Here is a 17,439-nt window from a genome sequence, read left to right on the forward strand (position 1 = left end):
ATAAATCTCGGGTATCAATTAGTCCTGTCTCGGGCGGACACTTCTCTCCTCAGCCAGGCCCTCTCCACCAATGGCTTCCTCAACAAGCTGGCGCAAAGCTGCTTGGCCCTCAGGTGTGTGGATATCGTCTCTGGCGGCCAGCTCCTCTATCCTTCTCCTGAACTCAGGGTCTGGTTGTTGTTCGCCCGCCTCGGCCTCATCCATTGTACCAACAGTAACCCTCAACCCTTGGGGCGCAGGCGGCAATTCTGTGCCATTAGCTACCCCGTTGGCGCCCTCTAAACCAGCGAGATACTCGGCAACCTCTGGGAATTCTTCTTCAGCCTCGATCTTTTCTCTGGCGGTTTGGCCTTCGTCGTTTGTGATCTTGGTGTCGAGCTTCAGCTCTTCGACTAGGATGCGAGCTGCTTCCACTGTCTCAACCACAAACAAGGCTGTTTCACCATCTTCGTCTTTGATATCGACTGGGACCTTGAATTCGTTGATCAAGCTCCGGAGGAGGTCGAAATGGTTGTAGCTGGTGGCAGCGTGTACGAGAGAGTATCCGTGCTCGTCCTGGCTCACGGCAATGGAGGGGTTCTCGCGGAGGAGCTCAAGGAGGGCCTGCGGGTTGTCGGCGGCGAGGAGGTAGGGGTTAGGGGACATGGTGGGCGTTAGTGAGTGGCAGTCAAGAAAATGGACAGATGGTTCTGGGTTGTTCGTATCGTATAGGGTAGGATGTCGCTGGGAGTGTTCTTTTGGTTCGTGATCAAGGCTTGGAGGGGCAGTGCTATCAACAAAATTTCGGTGGGGGTTTACACCACGCGGGGCACGACAGGGATGCCATGCTTAAAAACAGTCTGGCAGAGAACGGGTCTCCACTGAAAATGCCGGTGCCTTAGCGCCACTTTGTCGGGAGTCGGCAGCTGGTGGGCCGACTTTCAGGCCCTAAACTTGGGCACACCACAGAGAGAACTCTTCTCTATAGCGTCATGATCTTCACCATTGTTCTTCATAGCTGGCTCTTAGTATTGATATAAAAGATGGGTAATGGTAAATTCATCATCATCATGCTAGAGAATAATCTGCAGGTTCTAGCCAGCACCAACAACGTATAACCGTGAGGCCTCGCGTGGTTGGTTCCGTCCTCAAAATTAAGCACTGCCTTTTTGTTTTCACCAACACGGTCGCCAATCCCCAAGGTGTGACTCTTATGCCGAATGGCTGCTTGTCGCTTACAGGGCCCCTTCAAAGCAGGCACAGTGCACCATTGTCTGAAGCAACAGTCAAGCCTGTGTGTGTCTTTCTCTCAATCCAGGGGCGACTGCTATCGGCCTACTGCTTTCGTGCTGCCCTAGGCGTCGGGTCGTTGATTCATTGGGCCGATTTGAGGCGTGACTGCCTTTGATCCGTCCCAGGTCCCTCTTCCCAGTCTTTACGAAGCCTCCAGCGAAAACATATATATGCTGTAAACTGCCGCCTTCCCACCTTGTCAAACTCTCGACGTTTCTTTACACTCTGCAACGAAAAAGGCTAACGCAGCTCTCTATAAATCCTCTCTCTCCCAACTCTCAGCCAGGAAAGCCTTCTGGTCACCGTATCCACCACAACTTCTTCACCCCTCATAATTCAACAAACCTCACCTTCCCGTTCACCACCACTTATCTGACTTGACCACCAACACAGCAACCAAATCACAGCCAACATGACGGATATGGTAGATAACCCACTTTCGCTTAAATACAAGGCTTCGACCGACTACGCCAAAGATGCAGTCGACATGAAAGTCCCATACATCAGCCAAGATCCCCAGCAGATCGCTGGCCTTCTCCGCGGCCTCGATGACGGTGCCAAAAAGGGCAAGGGAAGGAGCGGCTTCCACGTCAAGAAGACAAAGTACGCCGTTGCCGCCTCGCCAACCAAGGCGACAGTAGACTCGTGGAGATTTCAGGAGTGGGACTACAAGCGAAGAGATCTCCCAACCTACGCTCGCGGCCTGTTCACCACCAAACGACAGGACGGCACCCCGGAAATCGTCATTCGGGGGTACGACAAGTTTTTCAACTGCGGCGAGGTACGCGAGACGGATTGGGACAATATTCTGAGCAGAACCAAGGGCCCATATGAGCTCACGCTGAAAGAAAACGGATGCATCATCTTCATCAGCGGGCTTGAGGACGACACACTTCTTGTCTGCAGCAAACACTCGACTGGAGACCGGCAGGATGCTGAGCACAGCCACGCCAGCGTTGGCGAGAAGCATATCGAGAGACAGTTGCAGCGTATTGGAAAAACCAAGGAGGATTTGGCCAGGGAACTGAGAAGGAGGAACGCCACTGCTGTTGCTGAGCTTTGCGATGACAACTTTGAGGAGCATATTTTGGCCTACGGGCCGGACAAGGCCGGTCTTTACCTTCACGGCATCAACCTCAACCTTCCTGAATTCTTCACCTACCCTTCGCAGCTTGTCCAGAAGTTCGCCGAGGACTGGGGCTTCGTCAAGACGGGGCTCATCATGATTGACGATATCAAGGAGGTCAAAGCTTTCCTTGAGGAGGTTGCCGAAACCGGAGCACATGATGGGCGTGACGTGGAGGGCTTTGTCATCCGCTGCAAGATGAGCCACGATTCTACGAAGCAACCTTTTATGGATTGGTTCTTCAAGTACAAGTTCGAGGAGCCCTATCTGATGTACCGCCAGTGGAGAGAGTGCACCAAGTCTCTGATCTCGGGGAAGCAGCCGAGGATCAAGAAGCACGTCAAGATCACTGAGGAGTATCTTTTGTACGCCCGCAAGAGGTTGGCCGCTGATCGAAACTTGGGCAAGCTCTACCAGCAGAACCATGGCATCATCAAGCTGAGAAACGACTTCCTCGAGTTCAAGCAGATGAAGGGGTCTGATGCCGCCAATTTTGAGGAATTGCATGGCAACGGAGGGCTCACCGAGGTGACACGAGATGTGATTGTTGTTCCGATCGCTACTATTGGATGCGGTAAGACGACTATCGGAGTTGCTCTCACCAAGCTCTTCGGCTGGGGTCACATCCAGAATGACAACATCACCGGTCCCAAGCGCCCTCCGCGTTTCACCAAGGCTCTCCTTGACGAGCTTGACGAGGTCACTGCCGTCTTTGCCGACCGCAACAACGCCCAGAAGCACGAACGCAAGCAGTTGATCACGGATGTCAAGCTTCAGCACACCAATGCCAGGCTTGTGGCTCTCCACTTTGTCCACAACGACGTCGAAAACATCCGAAAGATCACCCAGGACCGCGTGCTCAGCCGTGGCGACAACCACCAGACCATCCAGGCTGCCACGGACATGGGCAAGGTAGTCGGTATCATGGAGGGATTCCTCCACCGGTTTGAGCCCTGCGATCCAGAGAAGGAGCCAGATGCCGGTTTCGACGCCGTGATTGACCTCGACCCTACCGTCGGAAGCAGAGCCAACCTCGAGATTGTCATCAAGGAGCTTCACCGTCTCTACCCCAAGCTTGTCACTGAGGTTCCTTCTCCTGAGGCTATGGATGAGGCCATCAAGGCTGCTCTGGAGGGGCATACTCCTAATCTGAGACACAACATCCCCGATCGCTCCAACAACAAGGGCAAGAAGCCTCACCAACAGATCAACCCTGTTACTGGCAGGCAGATCAAGAAGAAGCCTCTCGAATACATGTCTGTCGACGTCCAGACCAAGGACGTGTTGGACGCGCTGGAGAAGGCTTTCGCCTCAGTGGGCAACGAGCAGGCAAAGTTTTACAAGATGCTTCAGGGCCAGAGGAGGATCCAGGCCAAGTTCCACGTTACGTTGATGCACCGCGCTGGAGCCAAGGAGAATAAAGAACTTTGGGATCGGTATGTGGCTGTTCATGAGGCGGATGGGCAGATTCATGACGATGGGAGGCTGGGGGAGATGGAGGTTCAGCTTGAGAGGGTGGTGTTTGATGAGAGGGTTATGGCGATTGTGGTTAGGCTGGTGCCTGGGGAGGGGGATGTGATTACTGTTATGGGGAAGGATGGGAAGGAGGAGACGAAGCCGAAGTGGGAGTGTGTGAACAGGGTTGCGCATATTACTGTTGGCACGAGGAGCGATGGGATTAAGCCGAAGGAGTCGAATGATTTGTTGATGAGGTGGTTGGAGGTAGGTAGCGGGGAGGGGACGGGAATTGGGGAGGTGGTTTTGGAGGGGAGGCCGGGGTTGAAGGGTGTCGTGCGGGGGGTGCTTTCTAGGTAGGATGCTGGGGAGGCTGTTTCGCGGGGGCATGCCAATGGTGATGATGGTGGTGGTGGTGGTGGTGGTGGTGGTGGTGGTGGGAGGAATAGGAATCGGTGGTGGAGGTATGGGAGGGGGCAGAGGGATGCTCCGAGGGGTAGGAATGGGAAGGTGAGGGGTGGGGGGCTAGATTATGGGGGTGGTGGTGCCAAGTTGTAGACATGGGGAGGAAAGATTTTGGGATTGTATTGCTTGATGCTTTTTGGGGTGGTGGAAAGCAGGTGGTTATTTTCTTGGGATGTATCACTAATCACTAGAAAGAAAAGGGTCAGATTTGGTGGCGATGATTAAGTAGATTCATTTGGCGATTTCTAGCTAAAAAGCTAATATGATATCTCAATTGCATCGGCTCTTGCTCAAAACTGTAGGAGCATGCGTGAAACGTCACACATATTCACTCCAAACAAGTCATATGCCTGAAACTTGGACTTTGATATTCACCCCTTCCCTTCCCCTTCCTTTTCCCTTTCTGAATCGGTCAAAAGAGTTGACAAGTCTACTCTTCGGGAAACGAGTTTGTAACCTCGACAAACCTCGCCCACTGCCTCGCCGCCTCCCCGCTCTTGACCGCCCACCTCGCCCTTCTAACTCCTTCCTTCCACCTCCCCCCTCCCGGCCCCCTTTCAGTAATGACCTTACCGTCATCCCCATACCCCATATCACTCGTCTCCGCCTCGGTAACCCCCGCAACAACAAACAACGCCGCCGTGTTGATCAGCACAAAATGCAAAATCGGATCATCATCCGGCACTTCCCCGTTCAGAATCCTCGTCAGAATCGCCGCATTCTCATGCGGTTCCTTGCCCGGAGAGACCTCACTAAGCGGGTGAGTTGGCAGCCCGAAGTCTCGCGGATGCAACCGGAAATTTTCCGTCTTCCCGTCCACAATCCTCCAGCAGAGTGTCTCCCCCGCACAAGAAATCTCATCTAGCTCCTCATCACCACAAACAACCATTGCCTTTTTTGCTCCGGCCATAACCAAGGCAGAGGCGAAGACAGGACCGATATCTTTACGCGCTACACCGATCATGCGTGCTTCGAGGAGGGGGGGGGAGGAGATGTCAGTTGGGTTTGCTAGGGGGCCGACAAGGTTGAAGACTGTTCTCCAGGGGAGCTGGCGGCGGATGGGGGCGACGTATTTCATTCCTGGGTGGAATACTGGGGCGAAGAGGAAGCCGTAGTTGGAACGGGAATACAGAAGAGAAATGGTGGAGGGGGTGATGAGGGAGATTTTGGGGGGGAGGGGAGTCATGCAGTTGAGGAGGTCGGCCGAGCCGGATTTGGAGGTGGAGGCTTTGTTGCCGTGTTTGGCGATGAGGAGGAGGGAGGAGGCGAGGATGGAGGAGGTGGTGGAGATGTTGAATGTGTTATGGGAGTCGCCTCCTGTGCCAACTATGTCGACCTGGAGAAGGAGAGGGGGGTTAGTGAAGGAAAGGGAAAAAGCGGAGGGGGGGAGGGACGAACAAGGCCTCCTTGGTAGTCGCCTTCTGGTCGCCGGCGGGAGTCGACTACTTTGCGAAGCTCATCTACGTCGATTTTGGCGGCTGATTTCAACATGGCTTGCGCCGTCTTGGAGAGCACTTCTGCTTGGCGGTCGAGGCCGGTGAAGTGCAGGCACATGAGGAGGGAGCCGGCTTGGACATCGGAGACTTGGTTGGTGAAGAAGTAGGAGATGGCATTGGCGATCTCGTCGGGGGAGACGGTGTCTGGGTGGCCTACTGGCCAGAGTCGAGAGAGAAGAGGTTTAATGTCGACTGGGGGGAGCTCGGCGGGGGCTGTTGCTGTTTGCGACGGCATGGTGGGCAGTTTGAACTAAAGTCGCAGAGTTGGTCTGGAATAAGTGGGAAAGTGGCTTGGATTGAAACGGTTTCTATTTGATTGGGGAATGCCGAATTCCCAGCAGCAACTCCTGAAATCCAATGGCAAGAAAACAAAAGTGAGAAGGTTGAGTCATCTTGAAAGGAAACATGGCCAGGAGCTTACAGGTCTGAGTTGAATGCTTTGTCCCGCACAGCTTCCGGCGACGGCCCCTCGATTACCAAGTTACAGCGGGGGAAGTTACAGGGGTAGGCAGCCTGTCACTTTTGGCAGAATTTAGGCGGTGAGACGCTATTGGGTCTGAATTGAAGGAAGCTTGGACCACCCTGCCGTTCCATTGGCGCCGCGGCCAAAATTTCTGGGTTGCCGGATTGGAAGCCGTAGAGGTTGTTGAACGAGAGGGAGGCCATTTGTTAGACCAGGTTGGTATACTGCGCCATGGGAAAGGGTTGAACACCAGACTGACCAGAAGAAGCAAACACCATGCCACCAAGATTACGATGCACAGCGTCGGCCCGCGGCCTGACTGCTGCTGTCAAACCCTCCAGACCATCTGCTGCTCTCCTACGCCCATCAACCCCAGCAGTGACCTCGGCCGCCAGACAATATGCGACGGTATCTAGAGGCCTGAGCCTGCCCGACGACTATGTCCCTCCCACAAAACCGCCAACGGCCCGTCCTGGCGAGACCCGGAAGGCCCAGCTACTCCGAACATATACCTCCCTCCTCCGCACCACCCCCGTGGTTCTCCTGTTCCAACACAATAACCTGACTGCCGAGGAATGGATTGCTGTTAGACGGGAACTCAAGGCCGCTCTTGACGCTGTACCAGCTACGGGAGATGCGTCTGCCGATATTGCCTCCAAGGCTAAGATCCAGGTCGTCAGAACAAGTATCTTTGATGTCGCCATGAAGCTGGTCGAGTTCTTCGATCCCTCGAAAGTCGAGCCCACCTCTGCTCCTACTGCTACCGGCAAGAGGGTAAAGGTCACGTACAACCACGATCTTTCCAAGGCTGCCTGGAAGGCCGTCAAGAGTGTCACCATGGGCGAGACTAAGATTCCTGAAACCTCCACATACGCTCAGCTTTCAGCTCTTATGGTCGGTCCTGTGGCGGCGTTCACTCTCCCAGCTGTGTCGCCCCAACATCTTGCTGCTGCCCTCAGCATTCTCGCCCCCAGCCCTCCACAGTTCCCTGCGCCAACAAGAAAGAAGAACCCCGGTTATCATGAACCTATCACCCAGAGCGCCCTGCAGAAGCTGCTGCTCATTGGTGCCCGGATTGAGGACAAGGCGTTTGATATGGAGGGCGTCAAGTGGGTTGGTGGCATCGAGAATGGTCTGGATGGTCTGCGTGCCCAGCTTGTGCACATGCTCCAGAGCGCGGGCATGGGTCTCACCTCGACGCTCGAGGGTGCGGGCAAGGCGCTCTGGCTCACGATGGAGAGCAGGAGAACTGTGTTGGAGGAGGAGCAGAACGGTGGGAAGACGGAGGAGAAGAAGGCCGATGCTTAAGCTTGAGCTGGTGGGTGTCTATCACATTTCATGTCTTGGCGGGCGTGGGGGAGCGTGCTGGTGTCATTACCCACGATCTTGCACTGCAGTATATGCGAGATCTGGAGCTGTAAAATATACTGTAAAGATTCAATGCAAACAAGTTAAACATCATTTGATGATGTGTTTCTTTCATGTGTCAGTGAGTGCAAAGCCCCACTAACATACCGTCCCTGCAGCTCAGGTGCCTACCCCGGTCGGCTTAACGGGATGCTTTCCTTGCGCGCGTCATCCCCCCCAGCTCAATGCGGCTCAGCAACGCAACACCAGCTTCTTGTGGTGCGAGGGTGATTTCCCTTGACACTTCAGCTTCATATCACGGGTACTTCTCCCTCCCTCCCCGGTTTTGTTGAAGGAGATTCTAACCAAGAAATCTACCCACAGAGTCTAGACCATGCCGGCCAAGTATCAAGCTTTCTAAGCTCTTTCCCCAACCAAGGCCCACCCAAGTCTTACACCCCTCCCCTCGTTCGCAACCCACCGTCCCGCTTTCCTGGTCGGCGGTCTCCCCCGCACCACCCGCAGACCACTGTTCACGATATTAATCGGACCACCGCTGCATATCGTCGACCTTCAACAGGCTCGCTCGCTGGTCGTATTTTGGTGTGTGTTGGCAAGCTTCAAACATAACAAGCTAGACAGTGTTAGCTCCCTTGTTAGACACACACACACAAACATGGACTTTGCACCCTATCAGTCCTCCCCACCAGAGCACACCCGCTCCCCATCCAACAGCACCACCGCTGGGTCTCCGAGAACGTCACTCGATACCACACGCAGGGGAGCGTTTTCCCCGTCCAACTACCAACACCGTCCACCAGCGAACTCACCCCCGCCGCTTCAACACCCGCAGCCGCAGAGGGCGTGGAGCGGGGATAATGTAGGGCGATATCAGAGTCCGCTGGCGGCAAACGTCTGGACGAGCGGGGATTCGTATCAGAACGAGACCGGGAACGGGGTGGCGTCGAGCGCGATGGGGGATTACTTTAGCAGTCTGGGGGCGAGGGAGGGGATGGTATCGGAGTTCGATACGAGCTTGGGGTTGAGGCTGGATTATGAGGCTTGTCTGGCGTATTTGGCGTTTCCGCCGCTGGGGGGAATATTGCTGTTGATTTTGGAGAGGAAGAGTGATTACGTCCGGTTTCATGCGTGGCAGTCGAGCTTGCTTTTCACGGGGCTGTTTGTCCTGCATTTGCTGTTTAGCTGGTCGAGTTTCTTGAGCTGGGTGATGTTTTTGGGGGATTTGGTGTTGATTGGGTGGTTGGTGTTGAATGCGTATCGGGATGCTGATACGCTGGATAGGTGGGTTTTCACTTTGGACGGGGCTCTGGGAAAGATGAAGATGACTGACTGTGATATAGGTATGAGGTGCCGATTGTTGGACGGATAGCGAGCAGGATTCTCGATGATGAGTGATGGAAATGGGAGGGTGGTGGACCATGACAAGGGCTATGACTACGGAACGATGCCGGCACATGAGGACATGGAGAGTTTTAAGGCGGTGCTTCGGAGTTTGGGAGCGTTTCAATTACACGGCGTACAGTACTTATTCGTTATGGGCCGTCTAATTTTATTCTATGTTTGGGAGGCATATGCTTTTGACGATTTCTGGTGCTGGGGGGCTGTTATTCAGCTAGCCATATCAGGCGTATAGGATTGGGAAGACTTGCAGATGATGGCTTCAATGTCTAAGCCTCCGCAACACTACAATGCAATTACCCATGCCGCCTCATATTTGTACACATCACGGTCCATTGTCCCATGAAAGTCGAACAGAAAGAATGATGTGCTCAGCCTTGCATGGTACCTTTGGGAGCTGGTGTTAGTCAGCGATCCCCGGGCTGTGGTTGGCTTCTGGGCAAGGTGGATCCCGCCGCCTTGCTGGTTACGTCGCGCTTTTGCCTGCTACAGCCCAGCTCCTGGACCATTTCGAGTGAGCTCCGGGCTTCCACAACCTTTCCGATCAACCACCAACTACAACCCCCATCACCACCCAGACAACGAAGCTTCTACCGACTCGGAGCTTGACCGCGAAACTCTGCATCTCTGCTGCGCATCTCTTCAAACTTTGGATTACTCCATTTCATCCGCATTCTCATCCACACCCCACCTCAGTCGCTACCCAGCACCATGTCTACACTCGAGGACCTTGCTGGTCTGACCAGCCGCCGCGATGACGACGACAAAAAGAAGGACGAGAAGAAGGACGACAAGAGCAAGAGACAAGGGGATGGCGATGCCGAGATGAAGGATGCCGAGCCCGAGGAGGATGTGCTGGACGAGGAGATTCTGGCTCTTGCCACAGAGGACATCAACACTCGCCGCCGACTTCTCGACAATGACGCCAGAATCATGAGAAGCGAGTACCAGCGGTTAACGCACGAGAAGCAGACTATGCTGGAGAAGATTAAGGAGAACAAGGAGAAGATTGACAACAACAGGTAGGGAATGGCAATAGATCATGCTTCCTCCTCGGTAGTGTATCGCTGACACGGCTTTGCGCCATAGACAATTGCCCTATCTTGTTGGCAATGTCGTTGAGCTCTTAGACCTCGACCCCACCGCCGAATCATCCGAAGAGGGCGCCAACATCGACCTGGATGCTATCCGTGTTGGTAAATCGGCCGTGATCAAGACATCGACTAGGCAAACGATCTTCTTACCCCTTATCGGTCTCGTCGACCCAGACAAGCTGCAGCCTGCCGATCTTATCGGTGTGAATAAGGACTCGTATCTTATTTTGGACACTCTGCCGGCTGAGTATGACAGCAGAGTCAAGGCGATGGAGGTTGACGAGAAGCCCACGGAGAAGTACAGCGATGTTGGTGGTTTGGACAAGCAGATCGATGAGATCATCGAAGCTATTGTCTGGCCGATGAAGGAGGCCGAGAGGTTCAAGAAGATTGGTATCAAGGCTCCAAAGGGTATGTTCACCTGTATTCTAGGGATGTTGTATCAGGTGTGCTGACCTATTACTCAGGATGCTTGATGTACGGCCCTCCAGGTACCGGCAAGACGCTCTTGGCCAGAGCGTGCGCTGCGCAGACTGATGCCACTTTCCTCAAGCTTGCCGGTCCCCAATTGGTGCAGATGTTCATTGGTGATGGTGCCAAGCTTGTGAGAGATTGCTTCGCTCTGGCGAAGGAGAAGGCCCCTGCGATTATCTTCATTGACGAGTTGGATGCCATTGGTACCAAGCGTTTCGACAGTGAGAAGAGTGGTGACCGTGAAGTCCAAAGAACCATGTTGGAGCTTCTCAATCAGCTGGATGGCTTCGCCTCGGACGACCGCATCAAGGTCATCGCCGCCACAAACAGAGTGGATGTCCTCGACCCTGCGCTGCTGCGTTCCGGCCGTCTTGATCGCAAGATTGAGTTCCCGTATCCCAACGAGGAAGCCCGGGCTCAGATTCTCAAGATCCACTCCCGCAAGATGAAGGTGGATGAGAACGTCAACTGGGGCGAACTGGCGCGCAGCACAGACGAGTTTGGTGGTGCCATGCTCAAGGCTGTTTGTGTTGAGGCTGGCATGATTGCCCTGCGGATGGGGAAGAACAAGATTGGGCATGAGCACTATGTCGATGCCATTGCTGAAGTACAGTCCAAGAAGAAAGACGTGAGTACCCCCTTGCCCGGCACCTCGGTTTTCGGCCACATTGCTAACGTTTCTTTCAGACGGTCAACTTTTATGCGTAATCTGTTTTCGGTCTGGCTTTGTATTCAAGCGGAGGATGGGGCTGGGAAATGGCAATGGCACTGGATGGCTGGGGGCGCATGGTAGATGTGCATGTGCCGCGGTATCATAGAAGAAGTGGCGGAAGCCGGTCGTTGCGTAATACTATTTCAGCAAAGCGACACGGGTTATGATGAACCAATCTTGTGTGTCTTTGTGATTTTCTTGTTCCTTGTGGTGTTTGTATGGTTGGGCTTTAACTCGACAGGTGAGTTCAGGTTTGCTTCATTCGAAGCCACTGCAGCCTTGGTTCGATATGATACAGCTGGCTCTTGTAGGATGCCTGACGGGGATCTGTTCCGGTTTGTACTCGACCTGGGGATGCTCGCGTTATTTTGTCGAGGCTGGTCACTCTGGGGTTCTGCTGCTTGAAAGGAAGCTTTTAAAGATAGTTAATAGGCCTCCATAATGGTCAAGGGGGTTGTCAACAACCTAAGGTATCTTTTAACGAAAACGGCTGGGGCTGTCTTACTATAACACAGGCTTGGTTCTGGTATGGCTGTGCGATGGGGGTTTGACAGGGGTAGTTTGTCTACTTCTTCTGTTGATGTAAAGCTTTTAAGGGGGCTGAAGAACGATGAATTCCTGGCGGTCAACGGAGCTCTTATAATCATGGGTACGTTGATAATAAATATGATGATGTGAATAATGGGAGGTAATTGTTCAAGGGACTGGTAAGTTACGGTTTTGGATTGTATGGATGGTTGAAGAGGAGGAGAAGAAAAATAGTCAAGGTAAGAGTCGCTATAGGATAACATAAGATAGGTGATATCGTCTGGCTGTCTTGGATTATTTTGAGCAAGTTGAGGTTTAACGGATATTCCTCAGTATTCTCAGTCCTCTCCTCGACAGATATAGTTTTTACCAAGACACATGAAGTCTATCCATTCATCCTCTCAGTTCTTTTTCCAATACTGAAAGTCTTCTCCCCGATACTACGAGTCTTTTCCTGGGCCTAACTGTCGACAGACAATATCTTACAGCTTATTCTCTCTTTGTCTCTACACTCCCTGAAACTCTCACCCATCAACACCTCGTTCCTACATCACTCTGCCCCTTTTATTACCTTCACCATGGCTGAGTCGACCAGTGCGCATCTCCCGCTCACCCGACTACCCGGCTCACCCAGCTCACCAGGTACCGCGCAGCAAATTGAACAAAACACCACCACCAACTCTCCCCTCCTTCCCCGTCAGTATGCCCCCTCCAATTCCTCAGCTATCATCTCATCCCAGCGACCGGCCCTGGTATCATTTCATCTCCACCGCGGATAACAAGCAAATCTCTGGTTATGAGAAGCCGCTGGCTTCAGGTGGGATGCATAAGGCAGAGACCAACTATTACCGAGCGCGTGCCAACTTAGCAGATGGCCCCACGGATGTACACATCAGTCCGCAAGCAAGCCAATAGGTAGGTGCTATGCGAAGCCGATAAATAGGAGGTGTGAAGCTCCATGGACCTCCGACATGGAGCGCCCACTGGCGCCTGTCCTACTAGACCATCCAGTCCGCATGGTGAATGGTAAATAACGCCCGCTGGGGGGGGGGAGTATGGGGTCGAGGACCGGACGGAGGGGATGAGCGCAGAAATAGCTTGGTTGGGGAACACCAGGGGCTGCTGGCTTGCAGGGTTGAGCGACACGGGGTGAGATACCTATACAGATCGAGGGAAAATATGACCTGGTGGCGTATCCGCGTTGATAGTAAATACAGAGTTGGGCGGGAATGATTGATGGGCAGGTTGCGGACGGGTAAATGAATAGTAGAAGCTGGGTATGGGATTTGATCTGAATATGGGACATGGGCTGTACTAGCTTGTTGGATCCTTCATGGGGTTTTGCATGTTTATTACATGTTTGCAGGTGTTAATGGGGGTTTCCCTCGCGATACACAGTGGAACGTTCAATTTGGATTACATTTTCCAAGTCATCGTGCCCAGGTACTTAGTCTGTAGCATGGCTACCTACGTTTCCTCAAATCAATGGATATCAGGTGGAAAATCTACAACAACACAGAGTATAGTATTCGTATTTTAAAACAACCTGACCCCGACGACAATCCCAAGTTCTTTACAATAGCAGCAATAAAGTTATGCTTTCTTGTGGGTTGATGAAAATGGTTAAAGTTTCCAGTGAGTGATCGTTTGCTTGGTATTCACTGATCTGTGGCCTGCGCAATACAGGAAATGTTGAAATAGGTCCAAACAATAAGAACTATGGATTTAACACCATCATCATCTGTGGAGTGTCTTTTGATGTAATGTTGATCAGGTATAATTACTAGACGAGTTTGGGACATCCTCTGGAGAGGAACATGGTAATTCTTCGATATAAAGCAGAAGACTGCGCCCATTTTGGCTCAAAGGGGTACTATCCGAGGCTGTTTCTCGTGTTTCAGGTGATTGGTCTACATACGACATGCTATGATCCGCGCGCGCCTATATGGTACCATTTTGAGGTGTGTGCTACTTGCACAGGCAACATAGCATTCATTCTCACGATACCAAGTCAGGTTTGCAATACGAACGAGCTGTGATCTTCAACAGCCACTCATGAACACTGGAGTCAGCGTTTCACTCGGCCTGATGACGTTGGAAGTCAAGCATGGCATGTTCAGCCTCAGCTGTGGTGAGGTATACGACGAAGATTGAATGGTCGACGCTGTTCATGATGGTTTTGTGGTATTCTCGTGATAGTATTTATATCTTCTCGGTCAACTTAGATAGGCATGTAGTTATGTCCAGTACGAGCTTCGTATGAAAGGAATCTGAGTGGTAGGATCAAAGTTTGTGAAACCAAAATGCAGTTGGGTAGACTGTAAAAATTCTCCTCACTGTTCATCTGCAAGGCCCTGCTTACGTGCTCACCAAATCATTCCGTGATTCGTCCTCCACGGCGCTTGTTCGTGTTCTCCAAGTAACAATGGTTACACAAGCCACCCCTCGAATCATATCCCCCTTTTGAGCATGGCGTTGGTGGAAGTAGGTACTTTCGTCCGGCAAGAAACAGATTTGGAGAAAGAAAGGTGAAACACGGGAATCTACTTCCTCTCGGGATGTTTTCGGCCCTGTCAAGGTTGCAGTAACTTCCTTCTCGACCCTGCTGGCTTACTCGTGTGCTTATTCTTTTGTTCTAGACGGTTGTGGCTGAGCAACAGCGGTTAATCGGGGCTGGGGAACCGTTAGCGAGCAAACAATCAACGACAGTCGACACACACCATTGGCCTTTTCGGCTTGAAAATTAAAATGAGATAAATGTTCCCGAGTCGCGCTAGAAAAGGGCAAGGCAGAATGCCACGAGTCAAGCATGGGGGGTTGCACAACAGGGTGGTTCTGCCGTACTCGTATACATCGTACAGGATTCGAGTGGTGGTTTTATGGCTCGGCATTGGTGTGACAACGTTTGGGTTGGTATACTAGTGCTATTTAGTCAGGTAGTAGTGTTTTGGTCCTCATTTTAGCATGTTATTTCTTTCTTTCAGTACATAGGATACCCGGTGTGTGGGTTAATTGTTCGTTTTTGACGTGAGCATAGCATCAAGTCGTCAAATAGGGGAAGGCTAGGTATTGAAAATGATCCTCGGTCAAAAGTCGGGCTTGTGAGATGGAGAGGGTTTGAACATCATTTCTAGGTGCTGAGGCATGTGATATCAAACACCAGGGAAGACATACGTCAGACCGGCATGGCAAAACTGGGGTAAGTGGTTGAGTATGACTTCACCGCCGATCGGAGTGTTGATCTAAAACGGAATATGCCAAATGAAAAACTTTATTTGATCAGCCATTTGCAAACATCTCTCGATGGATTCAGTGCCCTGCTAATTTTCCCTGAAAGGCGTTGACGATCCCCCACAATGTCTCTGCCGAACAACGTAGAATATGAACTAGAAAACAGCCGAGCATGGCCCAGCAAAAGCGGAACCTTGCAGGGTGAAAATAACGGGATGGCTTTCCTGCGACGATGACTTGAAACCGCCACGAAAGGCCTGCCGCATTTGGTGGTTGGGTTCGACCACATATGCAGCTACGCAGGGTACTTGTGTGCTATGTGGAGAGTGATGTTAATGTTGCGGGGGCTCAGGGGAGCAGAATGCACATCTGCAGCTGACGTCTTATCGTAAAGTCATAGTCTCTTGGATGTATACCGGTCACAATGCGAAATACGGCGTACCGAGACGTGACAACAGCGAGCCGCGAGGCGCGGTCCTTATCTAGTTTGCCGGTCCGGCAACTTTATTACTTTATCGACGAGATTATTAAGAAACGCGATTAGTGCCCGATGAAATGGTGATAGTCGAACGGGAAGTGGGGGCGCCCAAAGTGCAAAGCCACCATCCTTTTGTCTCCATTGAGCATAGCGTGTCGACGCCCACTTAGGATCCCCGTCTTCACCCAACAGCACATCTGCCGGACATCACGATATCTGATTCCCAACTTCATGGCTCCAGGCGCCTGTTTGCGACACGTAAGCAAGCTCTGCAGTAGACCAGAACGGGGTTAAGACCATGTGGTTGTCAGCATCGGGCTTAAGCTACCGGTGTGCTGGATTAGGTACTTGTATCATGTTGGACAAAAGTCCTCTGCTTAGCCGTCGTCCAATGATGTCAAGGGACGTTATGACGGGTGTGAAATGAATGTGTCGTTCCCAGAGTGGGCTCCGGCTTGTTGGGGTGCAAGAGCATACAGGCCGAACACCACCAGGCTCTGAGCATAGGTAGCCCTCGAGATGGTGCAGGGCCCTGGTGCAGGTAAGCAAGCGGCATCCAACGGCATTTAGGCGGCCCGGGGAATGGATAGCTAGACAACGTTGCATGAGACCGGAGATGGAACGGCAATAGGACCTAAGTGATCACAGACGCGTGGAATGGTCGTTGATAGACTTTTTAATTCGTTTGACGACGAACTCTGTATGGTTGAATCTTAACCCAACTGTCCCGCCAAGAGGTTGTTGGTTTAAAGTTGAACAGATCGGAATCAACAGCGCCGCATGTAAGTGCGAAGTTGACATAATCAGACATTTAAAGCTTGGTCGCAGTTGGAGGCCAGAGGGGTTAGTCGGTAGTCCTGGAAAGCAACTCCAGAGACTGTCTCTATGTACGTGGACGTGTATACGTCAACAAAAGCTCACAAAGCGTGATGCCGCGGCCTTGGCTGATGGTGACAGCCAGTCATAATTCTGATGCCTGAAGTGTGTTCGCGGCCTCTGTACAAGTGGTACGACCCTGTGTTGGATCTCTGTAGCTGATGATGTTCGAGACAATTTCTATGTTGCTGAATCATTAGACTTGGTCTAGGGGGGTCTTCAAAACACTGGGTCCCATGACGAGTGCATTGAATTCGTGCTAGATATGGTTGGTATGGGTTGTGTCAGTATGACGGAGATTACCGTAGACAGCGACTTAGCTGAAAGAATGCTTCATCAAATTCGAGGTCCAAGTATCGTTGGTTATTCCATAATTATCCGGACAATTCATCGGCCTCAGGTACGTGATGCTATTGGGAGCAACGGCCTGGGAGAGTCACTCTTGGTTGTTCCCACTACGTATCTAAACGCAGCAAATTTTGCAAGGTTGGGGGTTGTTGGTTGACATAAGGGCCGCGCATGTGGTGTTCTCCGTGGTGGAAATACCGACTTGAAGAACACTAGAAGACCATCAGTATGTGTTCATGATGATTTCCCCAACAATTCCAACACCTACAACGAAATGTGATAGGTAATCAGACGGAAATAGGAGGAAAGCATGCCGTAGAGGCGTTTCCGTGGCCTTGCCGTGATCCTTTCATGGTGGTGAACAAAACAAACAAAGAAGACACAAATTCCATGCGACTGAACAAGAAACCAACGAAGAATCCATCGATGCAGCAATAGGGCTGAGTGGTACTGGCATCTTGGGGCGCGATGATAGTGGTTGTCAGCTGTGCCGCAGGGGACTGCTCAAGTTGATACCGTGGTGTGAGATATATCGGCGGGCTGCATAAACAACCTCCCTTACCGGGACACGGGAGCGGTCTCGTGATGCGTTGACTCGACCATCATCACGAAGTGGTGGTGCGTACGTCATCGTGGTGGACGATGGTGGGTTTTG

General features: G+C 52.1%; 6 protein-coding genes across 6 annotated transcripts; 4 read left to right on the plus strand and 2 right to left on the minus strand.

The window, feature by feature from the left end:
* Positions 1 to 18: 18 nt before the first annotated feature.
* On the minus strand, positions 19 to 645 carry QC762_600920 (uncharacterized protein; the record flags this gene model as incomplete). The annotated part of the gene is made up of 1 exon (XM_062891787.1): positions 19 to 645. One exon carries the CDS (start codon positions 643 to 645, stop codon positions 19 to 21), a length of 627 nt encoding a protein of 208 aa, XP_062740703.1.
* Positions 646 to 1,684: 1,039 nt separating this feature from the next.
* Positions 1,685 to 4,411, plus strand: trl1 (tRNA ligase; the record flags this gene model as incomplete). Its single annotated transcript, XM_062891786.1, has 2 exons — positions 1,685 to 4,120; positions 4,214 to 4,411. 2 exons carry the CDS (start codon positions 1,685 to 1,687, stop codon positions 4,409 to 4,411), a joined length of 2,634 nt encoding a protein of 877 aa, XP_062740704.1.
* A 189-nt stretch (positions 4,412 to 4,600) lies between these two features.
* On the minus strand, positions 4,601 to 7,758 carry TRP4 (anthranilate phosphoribosyltransferase). The gene is made up of 2 exons (XM_062891785.1): positions 5,717 to 7,758; positions 4,601 to 5,654 (listed from the first exon to the last, which is right to left on the minus strand). The coding sequence occupies exons 1-2, from the start codon at positions 6,047 to 6,049 to the stop codon at positions 4,749 to 4,751; spliced, it is 1,239 nt and encodes a 412-aa protein (XP_062740705.1). The 5' UTR covers positions 6,050 to 7,758; the 3' UTR covers positions 4,601 to 4,748.
* QC762_600880 (uncharacterized protein) lies at positions 6,554 to 7,925 on the plus strand (the record flags this gene model as incomplete). Its single annotated transcript, XM_062891784.1, has 2 exons — positions 6,554 to 7,550; positions 7,804 to 7,925. 2 exons carry the CDS (start codon positions 6,554 to 6,556, stop codon positions 7,923 to 7,925), a joined length of 1,119 nt encoding a protein of 372 aa, XP_062740706.1.
* A 375-nt stretch (positions 7,926 to 8,300) lies between these two features.
* QC762_600870 (uncharacterized protein) lies at positions 8,301 to 9,384 on the plus strand (the record flags this gene model as incomplete). Its single annotated transcript, XM_062891783.1, has 2 exons — positions 8,301 to 8,926; positions 8,986 to 9,384. The coding sequence occupies 2 exons, from the start codon at positions 8,301 to 8,303 to the stop codon at positions 9,038 to 9,040; spliced, it is 681 nt and encodes a 226-aa protein (XP_062740707.1). The 3' UTR covers positions 9,041 to 9,384.
* Positions 9,385 to 9,542: 158 nt separating this feature from the next.
* On the plus strand, positions 9,543 to 11,531 carry RPT5 (26S proteasome regulatory subunit 6A). Its single transcript, XM_062891782.1, has 4 exons — positions 9,543 to 10,065; positions 10,133 to 10,548; positions 10,605 to 11,239; positions 11,299 to 11,531. Exons 1-4 carry the CDS (start codon positions 9,755 to 9,757, stop codon positions 11,317 to 11,319), a joined length of 1,383 nt encoding a protein of 460 aa, XP_062740708.1. The 5' UTR covers positions 9,543 to 9,754; the 3' UTR covers positions 11,320 to 11,531.
* The last annotated feature ends 5,908 nt before the right edge of the window (positions 11,532 to 17,439 follow it).

This window comes from Podospora pseudocomata, chromosome 6 (genome assembly GCF_035222375.1).
Source record: "Podospora pseudocomata strain CBS 415.72m chromosome 6, whole genome shotgun sequence".
Taxonomy (NCBI): domain Eukaryota; kingdom Fungi; phylum Ascomycota; class Sordariomycetes; order Sordariales; family Podosporaceae; genus Podospora; species Podospora pseudocomata.